Genomic DNA, 19,569 nt, shown 5'->3' with positions numbered 1-19,569 from the left:
ACTCTTCTGTTTATGCATCCTCTACTAAGAGAACGAAGTGAGATTTATTTTTAACGTGAAACTTTACAACACAGTAGAGGCTCCAATTTTAGAAAGCGTATTTTGTGTCCACTTAACAGTTCTGACTTTTTTACAGAGTTTAAATCTCCTTGTTAAGAAGTACATTAAGTATGATAAGGAAGTAATTTACATTTTGATACTTATCTGCTTGGATGTTTTAAGTTCTAAGCTAATAGAACAGCAATTTTTTTTTAATAAGAAAAAGACTGTTTCTGTAAGACTCTCATATAAGAATTTAAAAAAAAAATGTTTTTTTCCCTTCTTTTTTCTTTGGGAGGGGGGGGGCGGCATAAAAAATCATGCAAAACTTTTTACTCATGGGATTTCGTGCTCAGAATCGAAATAATAGCAAGAAAAAAAATTAAATGTTTTAATAAAGCAAAATATATATAAAGCATTTAATTTTAACAGTAAATCAGATTCAACTCTTCATATTCGGATTACACAATTTGTATATGAAAATAAACATCATGAAATGTAAGATTAGCACAAGAATCGCTTCTTAATATTATTGCGAGATGGTTGAGAAAAAAGATTCTACAAAGGTAGACATTGATTACAGAGGAAGTTGCAATTATTTGTGAAAGGAAACGAAGAAATAATTTAAATTATATTTCTTTATACTTTATCCTATAAATTCACAGATGCGAAAGCTAAAGTTTTGCTGAAATTTATAAATCTACTATTATTTTCTACTAGAAGGAATTTATAAATCTACTATTTTGCAAACTGAAGCACATGCTGCATTATAATAGCTTATTTACTTCTTGATGATTATTTTACAATTCAATAGCTGAAATAAAAAACACATTTAATATCAAATATTTCTTCTCTGACATCTACTTATGGCCTGAAATTATATTAATTTATTTGTTTGACTTGCAATTAATAATTTCTCCTACATAGTTAAATAGTTAGTTGAGTTTCATTCCAAGAAATGGTCAAAAATGCCGTCGTTTTACTTTCGAGTGAGAAAATTTTATTCTTAATGATAATTAAGTAAAATACCCTAAAACATTTACAATTCACCATTTTGTTACATAGGTTGATTATTCCTTTAGTAAATATATAAAAGCGTGTGAAATAACAATACAGAAAAAAAAATTTGTACATAACTTTATTCTCAAGATTTTAAAATATTTTAATACAAAGCAATACACTAATTATTTATATAATGCTTCAAAAAGCGATGTATTAAAATATTCAAACATGGAAATATTAATCCAATATATTTATGTTTTTTTCGTTGAATTTTATTCCAAAGTTACGCCAAAATGTCATATATTGTGGGAAGCAAATTATTATGCTTTCCGAAAAGGGTATTTTTAATAAACTTGTTTATTTATTTAATTTTTATAAAAATTCGGAAGAAATTATGAGTTACTAAATTTTATCACTGAGCGCATGGCAACAAAGTCAACTACTTCAAAGACAATAATTGGACGAATCTGATGTACTCTAATGCAACGATCCGTTTGGTTTGGGCGATGCCTATTTGAGGATTTAAACTACCAGCCGCAACATGAGCTATAGCCATCGTTGCACTTAAGAAACCGCAGTCGACTGTCAAGAGAGGGATTCCCCCGTGCTGTTAGGTACAATAAATGATTCATACTCCCATACGCTGTCAACAAGGATTCCGTTACATCTGAGAAGTGATGGAATATCTGGAAATGTGCAATGACCGCATAATTATCAGAATCGAGGTCATAGAGTGGGCTCGATACGGATGTATATCGCATTTCTCCCTATTGCATGAATAGAATTGTAACGGTGAAATAAGTAGTAAAGGGAAAAAGCAGAATCGGTACTGATGGTCTATTAGATAAAAATCAGTAAAGAATTGTAATATAAAAATTAAAATAATGTATGCATAGCTGAATAAGATGTTGGATGAAAACAACGTTTCTTGACTTTAATGACTTAATGACTTTTAATATTGTGTATAGAAAAAGCACAGAAATTCTTTTGTGTTTTTTGCATTAATTTCATTTATCTGATAAAAACGTTGATGCAATTTTTACTCGATTGCAAACGTTATTGCAATGCTGGCCTTCTGATACCGATTTAAGCCATCATTCCAGAGAGTTCTTCGGATTGGGCTATATTAGGAATTCGTATCGTAAATTGTTATTTGCGTAAATTGTTATACCCCCCCCCTTAAATAGGAATCCTTTTGTTGTTGTTATTATTTCGCACTTTTAGTACTTTTTTTAAAATTTTTATTTCAATTTACTTTAAATCTTGTCCTGCTTTTACACCTTTACTTTTTGAGGATTTTAGTGTTTATATTTCTTTGTGCGTGTGTTGTGTGTGCGTGTAAAAATACATACAATATTTCAAGAATATTTTAAAAGTTCCAGAACTTTTTTAGCAAAACATCATGACATCTATTTATAATATATTTACTTCAATCTAACCATGGCTTATTTCTAAAACGTTAAAGGCATGTATGTACTTCCAATTAAGAAAACTCTCTGAATAGCGCAAATATATATATATATATATATATATATATTATATTTTTTGAAATAATAAAATATAGATGAAAAATTTGCAAAAATTACATTTTTATACAATTTCCCAGTTCTATTAGATCCAATGAGTAAAATATTTTTTGACTCAAACATTTAAAGAAACATCAGACATCTGAAATTAAAACTGATCAAATTATGCATTCATTATTTTCATAGGTTTCGCATTTCATTTTTTTGTGTCAACCAGTGGCTGTATCCAGAGAATAATCTTCTATTTACTGCCAGATCTTCTCAGATGCAACCATTGAAATTATCCATAATCATCAAAAGTAACGATATTCAAAGTTTCATCATTCAGTCAGTTTGAAGCACATTAGAACTTCACAAAAATTTTCCTAAAGTTTACAAAAAAATTTTCAGAGTCTGACTACTCTTGATGCAAAAATTTTGGCACAGTCATTTTTTTCAAATGCGTATTTTCTCATCAAAGTAACATAAAATATACTTATTTATCCCATTTATAGCCTTTTAGCTTTCTCAATACGAAGTATGCAAAGAGAAAATACTGTAACCGTCAAAAAAATTCGAACTCAAGATTTTGTCATTCTCCACATTTCAGCCTTACTGACTCCTAATTTCAAAAAAAGATTTTGAAATTATGTCCGTCTATCCGTCTAAACACAAAAAACAAGACCGATGAAATTTGGTATAGGTTTGGCATATATCTTCTTCAAAATTGTAAATTTCTAATAATTTTGAAGGAAATCCATCCAAAATACATACACATTCTGTTTCCTGATATTTTTGTATTAACTGTATCGCAGTGATTAATCACCCAAACAAAACTCACCAAATACTGAACTCCAAAAGACTATTTCGTAACTATTGTTAACCAATCGCACATGTTTCATAATTCGCAGATGCATTTATTAAAGAATATGACAGGCAGTTTCGGGGGGCAAATTCCACTATTTCCAACTAAAAGTGTATGCTTATCTCTAACAGTTCAGAAATCCATTCAGAAGTGGTTCATACCAAAAGTGGACTTTCAGCATATATACATTTATATTCATTGTTAGTATTTCTCTATACCAGTGCACAGTTCAATTCAATTATGTTATGCCTCGAAGAGTGCAATGCATTTTGATATAATCTTAAAATTTTACTTTGAATTTTCCAGATCTACATTTTTATTGTAATTCCATGGAAGAAGAAACTTAAGAAGCTTTTTGGTAGGGCAGTTGCCATTTTATTTGCATTACAGAAGTAGTGGACGAAGTGAAAATAATTTATCGAGTGCTATTGGAAACGACAAGCACTCAAAATCATGCAGATGCATATTTAATTGAAATGCGCAAATTAGACTTATGATTTGACCATCATGTATTAGGAAATTTTCTTCCTCTAAAATTAGTGCAAAAACAAAGAAAAGGTTTTCTTATCATAATTTAAAAGCTGCCAAAAATTTTTAATATATTTTTTTACAACCCAAATGAATCGAAAAACAAAATATTTGTTTCGCTACTTTTTCCATACAGCTTTTCTAAATTCCAGTCGTTCAAGCAAATTATTCTCCACTGACATTTTTCACGTAATATTTGATATTTCTTTCTTAAAAATTTGCCGCCTATGGCGATCACCTGGCTCGCTGGAATAAATGCTTTCTAAAATTTGAAATTTAATATTTTTATAAGCTCATTATATTATTTTTTTTCTAATTTTCAATAAGATAAAATTGAAGCGGAACTGATTAAACCAATTAATGCAAAAAATTTTCAGCTGAAAACCGAGCATGTTTCTTAAAAATATTAGGACAGTCAGCGGAATCGCTTACATTAAATTCCCGTCTGCACTGCGGAAATTCTTTTTATGATTTTTGCAATATTTCAAAAAATTATTTAGTAAAGATTTCTTTGATTTATTACATTTTTTTTAAGTTTTACTTTCAAAAGGTAATAATAATCATGCTAATAATAATTTATTTTTGTCAGTAAGTTTTTTCTGAAAAAATTTCAGTTATTTACAATTGTACAGTTATTCAATCCTAAGTTAAAATTACGGTTGTACAATTATTTAACTCTAAGAAATCATATACAGCAATCTAACTTTTAAATTTAAAAAAAAACTGTTTCTATCTTCTGCGTTTAAATCTGATCAAGACATGAAGTTCTAAACATCACTGTTTTTGAACAATCAAATATTTCATAATTTTAAGCTACTGAGCTTTGAATCTAACTGGCGCATTTTTTCAAGATAGTCCATAGAATTGTGTAAATTAAGCATTGATGAATGTTGGGCAAGTGAATTTATTTTAAGTTTAATGTTCCACTCTTAAAAGCGTATTCAAATGAATTCGTTTTAAAAATGATTTCTAATTTGAGACTATTCAGATGGCGACACGCGAATCTTCGCACCCACTTTCCAAATTCCTTCACCAAAAGAAGTTATTTTGCAGTCGACAGATTGGACAATCTTCAGCGGCATCTCTCAGGATTTCATCTGAAAATTAAGAGCAATAAACTGAAATGTTATATTTTAATTTAAGAATATGTCAGCTTAAAATGATATACAGAAAATTTTCCCAGATGGTTTGTTATTAGAGCCACTGCAATAAGAAGTATTTCTATAAGCAATCAGCATAACTATGCTATTAGTCATAATTTTGTGTTGATTATTATTTAATTCAAGCAACAATATGCTTAAAAATTATAGGATTTCAGAAGAATTAGAAATTTGATATATGAGAAACATTTCTATTAATCAGTTTTCGATGAAATACTCGAAAACTTAATTTCTTTTAACGTAAACTCCTGTTGACTGATGAAAATTAAAAATAAGCAGAACTTTTTAAAAGGTAACTCCACAGGTGCAACTGACCTAAGCATTCCAATTAGAAAACAAATAGTTTATCACAGAATATTCATGATTATAAATAATGCATAATACACGCGGTAATAACGTAATCATTCTAATGGAAAATAGTGGAAATATAATTAAACGTCGCTTGAAACAATTATTGAAATCATAAGCAATTCACCTTCATATGACCTTGCCAGCAATTTTTATGTCGAAACTTATTAAGCTATGACACCTTTCGAGAAGAAGTTTTAAACAAATTAAAAAAGAAGTAATACAGTTAATTGATGCGTCCTTTTATCGGAAATTCATTCTAAAAAGTTGGACATTGTTCTGTTTATTCAGCTCAGCTAAATTGATCTGGCAGAGAAAAAGACATCGCTTCCATTATTTTTCACTTTTGCCTCACGTCCTTGTCGGTGACATCAGTGTTCAAAAAAACCTGAAATGAACGGCAACGATAGCTCCCGTCCACTTGAAGTAAGTTCCTGCCTGTTGAAATATTAATTATATTTATAAAACGCGATAAATAACCAATTAAAATAAATTCATGTGTAAAGATTTGGTATTTCTGAAGAATTATTAAGTCTAAATTTTATATGGTTCTTCGTTCCTATAAATTATATTCGGTAAAATTATCTTGATAGTCTAACGTTTGAAACATCTGAGATGAAGCCTGGCAGAGTTATAAAGCTTTGAATATCATTATATTAGTACAATGAACAATTACATTATTTTAGACAATCAGTCTTGAGGAAAGTCTGTGCCTTGATTAGCGCATTTTATTTTAAAAGGTCGATGAAGAGTTCTGAAATAGACTTTTAACGGAATAGAAACGTTCTTATCTTCATAATTCGATAAAGTTTAATTGCAAAGGAGTGGAAACCTTTTTACTTTAAATATTAAAGTTTCAAAATTATTTTATTAGGACAAACATTCTTTAATACAAACAAGATGCCCATTCTAATCAGGACCCAAAAACTATTATATAATATATAAAGTTTATCAAAGAAGATTTCTTAATAATTTGATGTTTTATGATTTCTTGTAAAATTCAGTATAACATTTCACAATGGTTTCTACATCGGCTTTCTTTAAAACTTCATTTAATTAATTTTTGAGTTTTGCATCTTTAATCGAATACTTTTTTCAAAAAATTTACAAACATTTCTTTGTAGAATTTAAATTCGCTTATACACTGAAATTTCATCTTCAAGTAATGAAGTCTCATATTATTTTTGTCTATTAAGTAAACAAAGTTTTAAAAATTCATAACTTAGAATGAAAAAGGGTAGAATAATCTTGTTAGAGTTAACTACTAGGCATATACGTCTTTCTCTCCAAGTATAAGGGATTCCTGTATAGCCCGATTTTTTTTATTTAATAATTTTTCTTGAATAGCCTCTTGATGCTTTTATATCTGAGGGTTCAAGCTAGACCACAGTAACTTTTAGCCGAGTACTTCAGATGTACAAAAAAATATTAACAGCTTATACGAAAGATTACAACTTTTATTTATGCCAACCAATTACATCCTGTATTTAGTTTATAAAATTCTTTGAGCAGCGGATACTTTAATCCGGTTTTGGTGATGAAATGTAATGTTTTCACAAAAAAAACAAATATTATATGAACTACTTTTGCACTTCCTTGACATATTTCATTAATTACGAATACAAGCCATTTACATTCCGTATATAAAAAATGCAGATGAATAATAAAGGGAGAGAACTCTTGAAAAAAACGGACTTGTTTTCGATGAATTGCATTTTGTGAAAATAATTCTTGAAATTCGCTAAATGTTATCTCTTTGCAGGATGATGCAAAAATTATTTGACTCTTTTACAAATTATTTTTTAAAAACGCTTTAGTTAATTATTGCTATAAACGTATGCTAAATTTAAGATATTTTTCACGACATAAATTATTATTGAAAACAAGACACAAATACGAAAATGCAAGGTTAAAAATAAAAAAGCACTGAACGGAAGGACAGAAAATTTTGGTTGTATAATAGAATTCAGCTAATAAAATTGCGTAAGAAACAAACTAAACCAACATGAAAATTAATCATTGAACATTATTCGCAAAATTCCACCGGTTGCACTTTCAGTAGATAAATCTGATGTCATTCATACAGCTAAACGGGTCTACCAAATTTTAACATTTTGTTTTCTCTGTTTTATTTTATTGTTCTTAATTTAATATTTTACTTAATCTCACATTAGACAAGGAGATTTTGAAGCTCGTTAGACCAACTAAGAGCTGTCTTTTAATAAGCATACTCCCTCTTGAGGATACGGTAGATATAAAGATGGGAATGGTTCGTTATTATCTACCAGAACCCGACGACAAGGCACCGGAGAGGGTTGACGAGGGACGGGACTTAGTACGACTGTCGCGACAGCTGGTCTTTCAGAATCGAAGGAAAAAAGAAACGATATTCAATCGAAAAAAAGAAGTATTTAATCATTTTTTAACAAAAACACTGAACATTAAATCGTATCAGGGAAATTAAAGTTTAGTATTCCGACTATTTTCAACAAAAACTGAAGGCTGTAGAAATAGCTGAAGTATCTCTAACTATTAATGGCTGGTTTCTCAATAAATATGCATATTTTACTCGATATTATCGAAGATGAAGATTGTTTATTCGTACAACTGCAGGGCCGAAAAAGCTGAGAGGTGCCAATTGTTTAGGAAAAAAGAGCACCAATTTTGCTACAGAATGGCAATTTGCTATTTTCTAGAGTCAGTGTTAAAGTAAATGGTAGACAAGAAGTGTTTTTAATGGAAATGTAAACATCAAAGATTGAATTAAATAATAACTGAACGTTCTACTTGAAGTAGATATTTTACTTCCAATTGCTAACTTGAGCCGCACGATCAATTTTAATATATGTTTATTAATCTTAAAAGATTCTTTCTTCTCTGCTATAATAATCAGTCACTAGCCTTTTTACAGTCCATTTACTAATTTTTTCCCGACAAAATTGGACATAGAATTATAAATAATGGTACATTGAAAGTATTAAATACTTCTCATTTTTCATATGTGACATTACATTAAACAGAAGACATTTTTGTTGAAAAGAAATGAAGAAATGTTCTTTAATCGATAAAAATCCTTAAAAATTCATCCTATTGCACCGTACAGTAGTTTCTCAACATTTAAACTACATCCTCTACAAATCAATTAATACTTTACGGAATATATATCCTTATGCATATATATTTGTTATCAGAAGCTGAAATGCCTTTTTCAACTACCCCACAGTCTCTGAGACAATTGCGAACACGTCTAGGTCATTAGAAATATTCCTATAGGGAAGGCTCTTTAATTAGTAAATTATCTTAGAAAAATGGTATTGCTTAATGAATCCTGCAGAATATGATTACGCGCTCATAAAAGTTATAAATCTCTTCTTCATCTCATTCACCAACATTTTAAGTACAAAAATAAATGACAAAGCTTAGAAAATTCACCTCCCAATCACCCGATTCGGCCCTATTTGCGAGCTTCTAACTTTCATGATATTTTGTTTAATCCTCCCCTAATCCGTGATATACATTCTTGGTCATATTGAATTTCATAGTGTTATTCTCGAAATCTTATTAAACCAGCACATTTTTCTGTCTCACTTCCATATGCTTATAGTATGACTTTTACCCCTTTTCCCCAATTGGCATATTTTTTTTACTAATAAAAAAAATTGGGAAACTTTAAAAAACTGCCGCACTTTTTCAATTATTAGTAACTAGCCGCCTTTGGCGACCAGCCGGTTCGTCAATCTTAATGTTCGTTTAAATTTTAATAATTAAATATTTTATGCAATTCCAACTTTAATAGATTCTTCATCAAAATATTTTAACACTTCAAATTTTGATAGTCATATAATTCACTCATAATATTATAAAGGCCTTCAGTCATAACGCAATATGTATCTCTCTAATTTTCTGTTACCTCTCGTAGAATTTATGCTTTAAATTAAAGTGGAAAGAATTAATCTGCAATTAATATAATAATATTTTTTACTGAAACAAAGCATTTTTTTATAATATGATTACGGATAACAGAGTCACTGAGCGTTTAAACTTTATGGGCTCTAAAGAATATCTTTCTTAATTTATGTAATATCTCAAGAATTTGTCAACAAAATTTTCTCAGATTCATCTTGAACAGATCGATTCATTAACAATGTTTCATTTTAAATGCATCAAACACTAAGAAAATAAAATGAATCGTTTAAAATAATCGGTTGAAAACAGGTTTAAAAAAACTACTTAAAAAACGAAGTACTTAAAGCTATAAACATATACAAAAAATATATAACTAACATAAATACAATTTAATTACAAAAGCATGCAACTAACCTAAAAATAATTTAAATCATCCGTTGATAATGGTTGTCATGTCAACAATCAGAACACAATGCGCATGCGTGAATTTTCAACGCCAGTTACGGTAACGCAAATGCATGAATTTTTCTACGCCAGTTGGGGTAACGCTGTGCAGATTAGAAATGTTTAATTTCCTTTATTCTGTTTTATTTTAATTCAAAAGTACTTCAGAATGAATCTGAAAGATCGATTCATTAACAACGTTTAATTTTAAGAGCCTCAAACGTTAAGAAAATAAACAGAATCGTTTGAAATAATCGACCGAAAAATGTTAGGCCTAAGCCTCATTAGCGTGGGAAAAAAATTGAAGCTTTACTCATTTGGCGGTGGGGAAAGGAAGATTTTTTGGCGTTAAAGTTAGTTTTTAATTAATAATTAAAATTCTAATTAAAATTTCAAAAAAAGGACCCCAGGTGCATATTCCCGACCTCCAAGGCATACACGTACCAAATTTGGTAGCTGTAGATCAAATGGTCTTTTCTGTAGAGCGCAACACACACACACATTGAGCTTTATATAAGTATAGATTAGTAATTACTTTTTAAAATTTGTATCACCATCTTTCACAACAAATACATTAAATCATGTAACGTTCATCATTTTTCTCGTACATCTACAGTAAAAGGGTGGCTGGTAAAACACACTTTAGGAACGATGGTTTTAATACTTCATAGTATTATGTACTATGAGACATTAAAACCATCTAACTGAAAACATATTTAATGTACAAGTTTGCAAGCTGTCGAATTGAAAATGATAGATAAATTTATTTTCCTAAAGTATTGCTCATTGGGACAAGATTTTTTTCTTTTCAAAAATATTTTTAATGGTCATGTCACTTCTGTAGTTTGTGCGAAACCGGATAAAATTAACGAGTCTAGAATAAGTAAATGTGGTTTTAAATATTTGTATTGTGTACGCTTTCGTACTTTTTAATTTAAGAATTTCGTTCCTAATTTTATCAAATTTTTAGAATGGTTCATTAAGAATCCCTAATTCTGTTGCAGCTTTTAAAAAAATTTGATTATGAATACAATATATTCCAAAGGTAATGAATTTGGATTAGAATTTTGGTCTTTCTTAATCGCAAGATTATCATTCAGACCTTGTGATCATGCACAGTTTTTCTTTAGAAACAGTTTTTAGTCTTTTCACATTTGGTGAGAAATTGTATATATTTCGCAATAATTCTAAAGAAAATGCTAACTTTTTACTTTTCTAATGTGTTGTTGAATTTTAAACTATTTATATCAAAATATTTGTGTTACTTATAAGCATTTGCGAATATTTAAGAGAATTGTTTATATTGATAGAATGCGTCCTTTATTTCTCAACGTTTATATTTTTACCTCTTATCGCATTTATTGTCTCACAGAATATTTTTTTCTCCTTTTCCTGTTTAGTTACTCCTCATTCCTGTATGGTATTCTGCAATTCTTCAGGATTTCTTTTAATAGAGAGCCCAATATAATCTGGACGCTCCAATATAATCTCCAATATATCCAATATAATCTATAATATTTTTGTTTCTAATTAATGTAAATTTCGCACTCGGGATTTGAATTTATTTTAAACAATTTCGGTCTTTTAATAATCCAAACTATAGCACGCAGTATCTTTGAGACAAATATGAAGGTTAGAAGTCATATGAAGGTTAAATGTCTATAGAATCATTTACAGCAAATCACGAATGGTTTCGAGGGCTTGGGCGGAGATTCAAACTACATAATTGAAGAATCAGCGGTGAAGCGGACAACAGTTACATAGAAGCAGCAGACAAGGTTTTAGCTGAATATTGAATTGTATAATTAATTTAGTAGCTATTGTAAGCAACTGATAAAAATCAACAAAACAATTTGAACGAAAATGACTAACAGCTAAGGCAATTCCCAGTTTCAAGGCTCTTGGAAATAGCTTCATGCTGTTGTTAGGAGCGAATGTTGATAGGTTCAAAATAAAGCTGTTCCTGATCAATTGCTCTAAAAATTTATGTGCTTTAAAGGACGTCAGCAAAAACAGTCTCCCTATTTTAATGCCTTGCAAACAAAATGGCAGGGAATGACGTAACATTTACTTGAAGATGGCTTTGTGAACTGCTTCATACCCTCGGTCTTGTACTATTGTTTGAATATGATAGTTGTTATTAAAACTATTCACATGCTTGATGCAAGCCATTCCAAGCATCTTGACGATCTACATGCAGACGTCAAGGTAGCAAATCTTAACAAAAATACAACCGATCTCGTACGTCAATGAACCACAATACAAAGTTACAACAATGTTAAATTCAAGGCGTTTTATTTGAGTACAACTTTTTCCAAGTAAGAGCAGCGACAAAAAAAAAGACATAGAAAGCCTTCATGATTTTTGGAAATCCCACAGCATTTCCGATCGCATTCAAAATATTAGATTGGAGTGGGACAAACTTACCTTAACTTCTTAGATGTGAAATGGATATCAAATTGATGGGGCAAAGTGTGTGTAAGACGTATGGAAGAATGCATGGAAAATTTCGAGAACAATATCGAATCATCTCATAATCTTGTGCAAACTGATGTAATTCGAGAAACTGGAGCCCTTGATAATTCTCTTAATTTAGATGTTTGGATGGAAAACCTACTTGAATGAGTGGATTTTACTATTTTTTATGAGTGGATTATTACTTTGGAGAGCTAACAAATGAAGATTTAATAGCGTTTAGAAGAGGAAGAAGAAAAAAGAAATTCACGGTGAACTGCGTGTTCTCCAAAATTAATTGCATGAAAAATCTTAAAAATTAATGTGACTTTTTTTGAAACTTTAGAATATGGATGAACATGGCTTCAACATTGGAGGAGTGAAATTATAAAAACGATAGCAAATCAAATCACATTTAAAGATTTCTTTTTGACTGTTATATCCATGAACTCCATCCTTAACGATACAAATTCTGTTTCATCTCCCTTATCCGCAGTTCTGTAGCTATAGACAGCCAAATAATCAATAATACATATACATGATGCGTCAGAAAAACCCGGTCAAACAAATTTTAATATAACTTGTTTAAAAATTAATTAATTAACAAAATATAACAAATAATAATAAGATTAGACATTTACTGATAAATATATTTAATTGATTTCAAAGTGGCCGGCCTTTCCAGTGATGCAGAGGCGCAAAAGCTTATTGAAATTTTCAGCATTGGACCGCAAGTCTTCTTCCTTTAATCTATCCCAGTCCCGCAGAAGCCATTGCTTTAGAGAGTCCAAACTTTTATGTCGTTTAGTGCAAGCCCTAGACTCCAAAACAGACCATGCACTTTAATCACGGGATTAAGATTCGGCGAGTATTGTATCTATTCTCCAGATGATATCACGTCCAGGAAATTTTCCTGGCACCACTCTTCAGTCTTTTTAGCCTTGTGAACTGTCGCAGAGTCTTGTTTAAACTCCCACTATACATTGCCGAAGTGCGTTTTGACCCACGAAAATATAAAAGCTTCTAAAATGTCCCACTGGTACACTTTTTGAATTATTTTAACTTCCTCATCCGCAAAAAACCAGACATGTTTTGCAGCTTTCGCAAATTCCACCCCAGACACTGATCGACTTTGGATTTTTGCGATGTTCAACAGTTTATGAAGTGCTTGGTGCGTCTACAGACCAAAGCCTATAGTTCTGAGAGTTACGAGCTTTTGGACGGTAAAGAGCTTCTCATTAGTGAAAAGGAATCTCTCTCAACGCTGACATGCGGTACGTTTCAAAAGTTTTCGGCATCTTTGGAGCCGTACAAGTTTGTTTTCTTCGGTGAGATGCTGAAATTTCTGGATCTTGTAAGACTTCAATCGAACTCTGATTTTTGTCATTCGTTGCACTGATCGGTCCCTTATTTCCAGTTCACCAGCGATCTTTCTCGTGGAAACATTCGCATTTCATTTAACTCACCTTTTGATAACCTTACGACTACTGAAAGAGTTCACTGCACGTTTTGGTTCACTTCCTGGACTTTTACCATCATTGCCAAGCTCTTTGAAACAATAGGTTGCTTCAGACACTATTTGCTGAGGCACATTAAGAAAACGAACGACTTCATATTGTTCGTTTTCCAACTTTAAAATAGCATATCTTCTGCTTGGCATTGTAAAAAGGCCAAAACTCAGCACATAAGCTAAAAGATGCGTTATCAAATATGATATGATTGAACTGGTAGACAGAAAGAAATGAACAAAAATTAAAAAGAAATAAATTAACTTCTATTCTATGTTGTAATAACTTTGTCCGAGTTTTGTGCTGCACCCTGTATATATAAATGGCTTTTTTATGAATAAAATTTAAGTTCGTTGCATGCTTTTTATATTTTTATTTGGTCTGTTGTATAATTCGCATAAATTCCTCTCTAACCCACTTAATGCATGTGTCAGAACGGAAATCAGTTATAAAGGGAGGAGTGTTTTAAATAAAGATTATAAAATAGAAAAGTATTAAAACCAAAAGCATTCTAATTTTAATACATTTATAAAAAGTGTATTTTAAATTTTTTTATATTCTTTTATTGTATTTATTAATCATTTTAATAAGATAGAAAATGTAAAAATCCTACAGATATTCACTAATATTCAGTGGAGGATTAAGCACGGCATTTGATTTTGCTTTCACAGAAATAATCCTTTCTAACTTAAGTTTCGATGACGATTTTTTTTTCAATTTTTAATTCTATTGTCTCATGTCTCCTCTATGTGAATTAAAAATCATAATTTTAACAACTGAGATTTTTAATTCACAGAAGAAATAATACAAATAAATTCACGTTTCATCTCTTTATCTTCCTGCATTTTTAGCACGTTGCTACGAGAAGTGAGAAACACCGCAGCTTTTCTAGAAAGATTTTGTCTTCGGTAGAAATTGCCTTTGAAGATAGAACTAAAGACAGAAGCACATCTAAAAGCCATATCGCTTGGAAAGCTTTCAAGTGCGTCGTCTTCCTGACCTGCTTAGCCTATCTACTGAATCAGTCGGCTGAGTTTTATGGGCATTTCTACACTTACCCAACAAACATCAACATCCGCGTTGAATCTTTAAAAAAAATCAAGCTGCCTGCGTCGACCCTGTGCTACAGGAACAGGTGAGATTTTGTTTACGATTTGGAAATAGTTCAAAACAAACAGTTCTAATAATGTTTTTTTTTTTTTTTTTTTTTTTTTTTTTTACGCATACTATAGACTTCCCCTCCTCCAAAATAAACAAACTGGCCAAATCGATAAAGTTTAGAATAAGGTAAGAAGGTACTAAAACAGTTTCTTAAATGCATATGAAACTGTACAAGAAACCAAAAACCGGAGATGGAGATGCCAACTGTGAAAGCGGGTTGGCATATTTTTTACCTCATTTTATGGTTTTACAAAAAAAAATGAAAATCTTAATTTTAGGAGTATTTTTTAATTCATTCTTTGAGAAAGAATCTTTAAGCATAGAAAAAGTAATCAATCATCAAAATTCTAAAATAAAAACTTAAAAATTGCAGCTATGTGAAAATTTCCACTTAAATGTGCAAAGCCTTCAATCGAATAAAAAAAATGTGATCTGAAACCGGGTCTCATAAGTGTGTAACATCTTTTTCTCAAAAGTTTCTTCTGAACAATTTACAAATCTTCGAGAGATAACTTCAAATAGCCAGGAAAAATTTTTATTAAATAGTATTATCTAATATATAAAAATGAATTTTTGTTTGTTCGCTGTTTTATGCACTGCCGCACCGTTCATTCGATTTGCGATAAAATTCTGCCAATTTATTTTTTGCACTTACGCGAAGGGTGTAGGCATAGTACAAATATTAGCATTTATTTTGAAAACAATGGAATTTTTTCATAGTTTTCTATTATTTTACCTTATTTTAAAATTGACAAAAGAGAAATTGTAAACGGTAAACGTCATTCGGAGTTAATCGCACATATATATAAAAAAAATTATTATTGTCGTTGCCAATCAAAGTGACTTAAATAAGACTGAAAATATTTAGTGCAAGAACTTTTTTTTTGTTAATGAATAGTAATCAACACAAGATATTGTCATTCAGCGTGTGCAATATTTTAGCTGCGGCGAACCGCACATTTTATTCAGTTTATCTCACACATACAAAGTAGAATTATTATTATCGATGCCGATAAAAGTAAGTTATATATAATGAGAATTTTCCATCGCGAACAGCAATTTTTCTCTTAATTCAGGGAATCGACAAATGATATTTCAGTTATACAAGCGTGTATCGTGTTAGTTGCTTCGTTAAAAAATATGCTTCCCATGTGTTCGACACGTAGTAGTTCTACCAGCACAGCGCGTAGAAATAAGCAAATTCTAGCTTCTCAAACATGAGGAACGACAAGAAAGCAAAGAAGCGGATCGTTTACAAATTGCAAATTCACGTGCTTCAGAATCTCAATATCAAAAAGCGGGCAACGTTTATATGCTACTTAATCTCGAGCATCAAAATCAAAAGATCAACATACGGTAAGAATCCATGCAAATTATTCTTAACGAAAAGTCGAAAGGAGAAATGTCCTCATTCCACGCATTCCCATTATTCCCACCGACATGCTTTTTGATTTCAAACGACTGAAGTTCCCCATCGACTTGCATTCTCGTTGGTCATTAACAAGGTGCAAGTTCAATCACTTCAAGCGTGCAGATTGAATTTAAAAAATCCATGTTTTTCACCTGGCCAGTTGTATGTTGGATACTCAAGAGTCGGACAGACAAAAAAAATTTATTTGTTTTTGCTGAAGACGGAAAAACCAAAAATATTATCTACCCTAAGGCACTTGAATAATGAAGTCGAAAAAAATAGAATAAATATTTTTTATACTTCTCCTTTATACATCACTGAATTTTAATTAATGCATTCATTGTAGAGAAGAAAATAAATATCACTCTTTCTAACATTTCTAATTAAAAAAGAAAGCTATTTTAAATTTCAATCGATATTTCCAAAATTATTTCTATTGCGGCAGCAACGCGCCAGGCACTAGCTAGTATACAATATTTATTAAAATTAAAACTTCTTCAAGGCCTTCATGCATCTGCCCCACATACAAAATGAAATTATTTTAATGTACAGAAAAAGATAAATTTGATTTTGAAACATTAAGCGTCCAGTTCGAAACCTTCTACCGAAATTCCGTCATCTTTGTGGACGTCCTACCCAATATCTCTCAATGTAAGGCACTTGCTTAGGTGTTTTTAAGTGGGAGTTTGAAGACAGAATGCTATTGTCGTCCTCACTACTATCCAAAGCACAAATTTCAAAATTTCTTCTTGTATAGATCTGGAGCATCATCAAAATATATTGTTATCTTGGCGAAACAAATCACCCTATTTTGAAAAAGAGTTTATAATACGAGCGGTGATCCAAAAAAAATTTACGAGCTGCAGCATTTGGAAAGTAGAAATTATGAATGGGGATATTGTTACCCAGATTGGAAACAGATGGCGCTAGTTGTCTTATACCGGCCGTTCGAGCCGATAGTGTTAGTGCTCAGACCTGAAACAGCGACAGTAATGGCAAGACGTCTAGAGAAGTGGCCCCGCACAGAGGTGTGAGCCGTGATACGATTTCTATGGGCCAAGAGTGTCCCCATCAGACATTCACAGACAAAGCGTTGAAGTGTATGGGGGCGAAGCAATGTAAACAACAGGTGGCGAAATGGTGTCGTTCTTTTGAAGCGGTCAGAGAGACTGCTGGAAGCTTTTAGGTGGGAGGTCTGGAGCCACCTCCCACACAGCCCCGATTCGCCTTCCAATGACTGTTTCCTTTTCCCGGCATTGAAGAAACATCCGAAACAAAGTTCGTATCAGGCAGTAAAGTTCAAAAAGGTGCCGAGAACTGGCTCAATAACAAGGGACCTGATTATTACCAAGACGGTTTAAACAAATTGGTCCGGCGATGTGATAAATGCCTCAACAGGTTTGTTGATTATGTAGAGAAGTGAGCGCAACGTATGTCTCTTAATTACCATTTGTATCCTGTGTCTATAATTAATAAAGCATTTTTCCTTTGCCTTGTAAACTTTTTTTTGGATCACCCCTCGTATAATATGGAAGTTAATGCATTGATGTTAAAAATTGATTATTACCGATCCTGCTTTGAAATAGTTAATATATAATTTATTTAACACTAGAACGTCCGCCGATGTCAATTGGACACAGGAGCCTGTTTGGTTGTTTCTCCTTTCCGCATTTTAGCAGGAAGTTTAAAAAATTTTCGTGACTTATAATCATTTTCCATGGTGATTACACAGAAAAAGTTTTGTGGAATTTACAACTAAAGGTTAATTAGGAAATTAATTACTTTCCTAGGTTAATTAGGAAAGATTTTACAACTAAATATACCCAGAATGTCCGCTGGTGTCGTTTCGACCCCCAGGCATTTAATTTATCATTATAAATAGCTGTCGTTCAACAAATGATAGTTCACCAAGTAAAATAAACTTTTCAAAGTTCTATCGCACAGTTGTTTGACCATAAATGCAGTGCTATCGGGTTCACAACGAAATGAATCAATTATTCTGAAATTGTTGCGTCTAAATGTTTCGGTGCTCGTGTCTTATGTTACTTATGTCTTCGTCACTTACTGTCTAAATGTTTCGTTGCTTATCTGCTCATAAAAAAATATCATTCGATTTTCGAACCTGCGCCGAGCAGACACCCTGAAACGATGGATCATAAAAAAAGTCTAAGCCCTGATGAAGTTGCTAATTTGTTGCTAGAGCTTTCTGAGAATTCATCGGATGGTGGTGAGCTGTCTCGTTCTAATTTGGAAGAAGATTGCGTGAAAGTGACTGCGAAGAATCTGACGAAAGTGCAGATGAAATTGATAATATTCCAGTAAATCCTGATATATATGTCGCTAGGGTTGACACAGAATGGATACCGCATAATGATAATGTTCCTGGCAGATATGCTACTCGAAATGTTTTGCGACAAAGCTGTGGTCCAGCAAGCAATGTACAAATGTACAGGAAAAATTGAATATCATTGTATCTTTTGCAGATGAGGTATGTACAAAACATTATGCATAAAAACGATAAATAATGATTTAAATTCTTACATTCTCACAAAAATTACGATTTTGCTTATTATACTAATATTTATGATATTGTTTTATTTCATTTTACAAGATTAAGTTAGTTATTTTGTTACAGCTTTTTATGATATAAAGGTTCATAATATATGATAATTACATAAAATAATATTAAAAAGTCTTAAAACTAAACCCTACTGAACAGTAATCCTCAAATTATTTAGTTATTGCAATTATAAACGACACGGACGGACGTTTAAGAGTAACTGAAATCCTTGACGTTCTAGAGTTAAATACTTTTAAGGATTTTTTTTCTATTCAGATAAATTATATTATTTTTTTTTCTTAGAATTTCAGCTAATGAATTTTGTGAGATGTATCCCAATTTGTGCGAAAGTCCTAAAAATGTAAAAGAGTATTGCCTAAAGCATTCTGAGTTCTGCACAGAGAATATTTCGGCTTTGATGGTAAGTTTCTTTGGAAGCACATTTAATTCTAGTTATTAACAAACTTTTTCTTAAACGAATAATAGGCATATCAATGGATGCCTATATGAATCAATGTTTAATTTTTCGAAAGATTTTTTTTATCTGTTATTACTTGGTGCTTACTGCCAATAATGAGTCTCTACTACTATACCAATCAGCTGTTTAAGGCTGTCCGTTGTTAAATGATTCAGACGTCGTATGAATGAGGTTCATTGTATTCATCTACCCGAGAACAG

At 31.3% G+C, this 19,569-nt stretch overlaps 1 protein-coding gene across 3 annotated transcripts in view; it reads left to right on the top strand.

Annotated features, from left to right (window-relative positions):
• Positions 1–5,754: 5,754 nt before the first annotated feature.
• LOC129969382 (uncharacterized) overlaps positions 5,755–19,569 on the top strand; it is an 89,451-nt gene continuing 75,636 nt past the window's right edge. For all 3 annotated transcript variants that reach the window (XM_056083938.1, XM_056083940.1, XM_056083939.1), the window contains exons 1-3: positions 5,755–5,873; positions 14,611–14,894; positions 19,195–19,312. In XM_056083938.1, coding sequence (XP_055939913.1) covers positions 5,841–5,873; positions 14,611–14,894; positions 19,195–19,312 — 435 coding nt within the window. In that variant the 5' untranslated portion in view covers positions 5,755–5,840. The remainder of the gene's footprint in view (positions 5,874–14,610; positions 14,895–19,194; positions 19,313–19,569) is intronic.

Source organism: Argiope bruennichi, chromosome 5 (genome assembly GCF_947563725.1).
Source record: "Argiope bruennichi chromosome 5, qqArgBrue1.1, whole genome shotgun sequence".
Lineage (NCBI taxonomy): Eukaryota > Metazoa > Arthropoda > Arachnida > Araneae > Araneidae > Argiope > Argiope bruennichi.
This window is presented reverse-complemented; position numbering and strand designations above follow the sequence as displayed.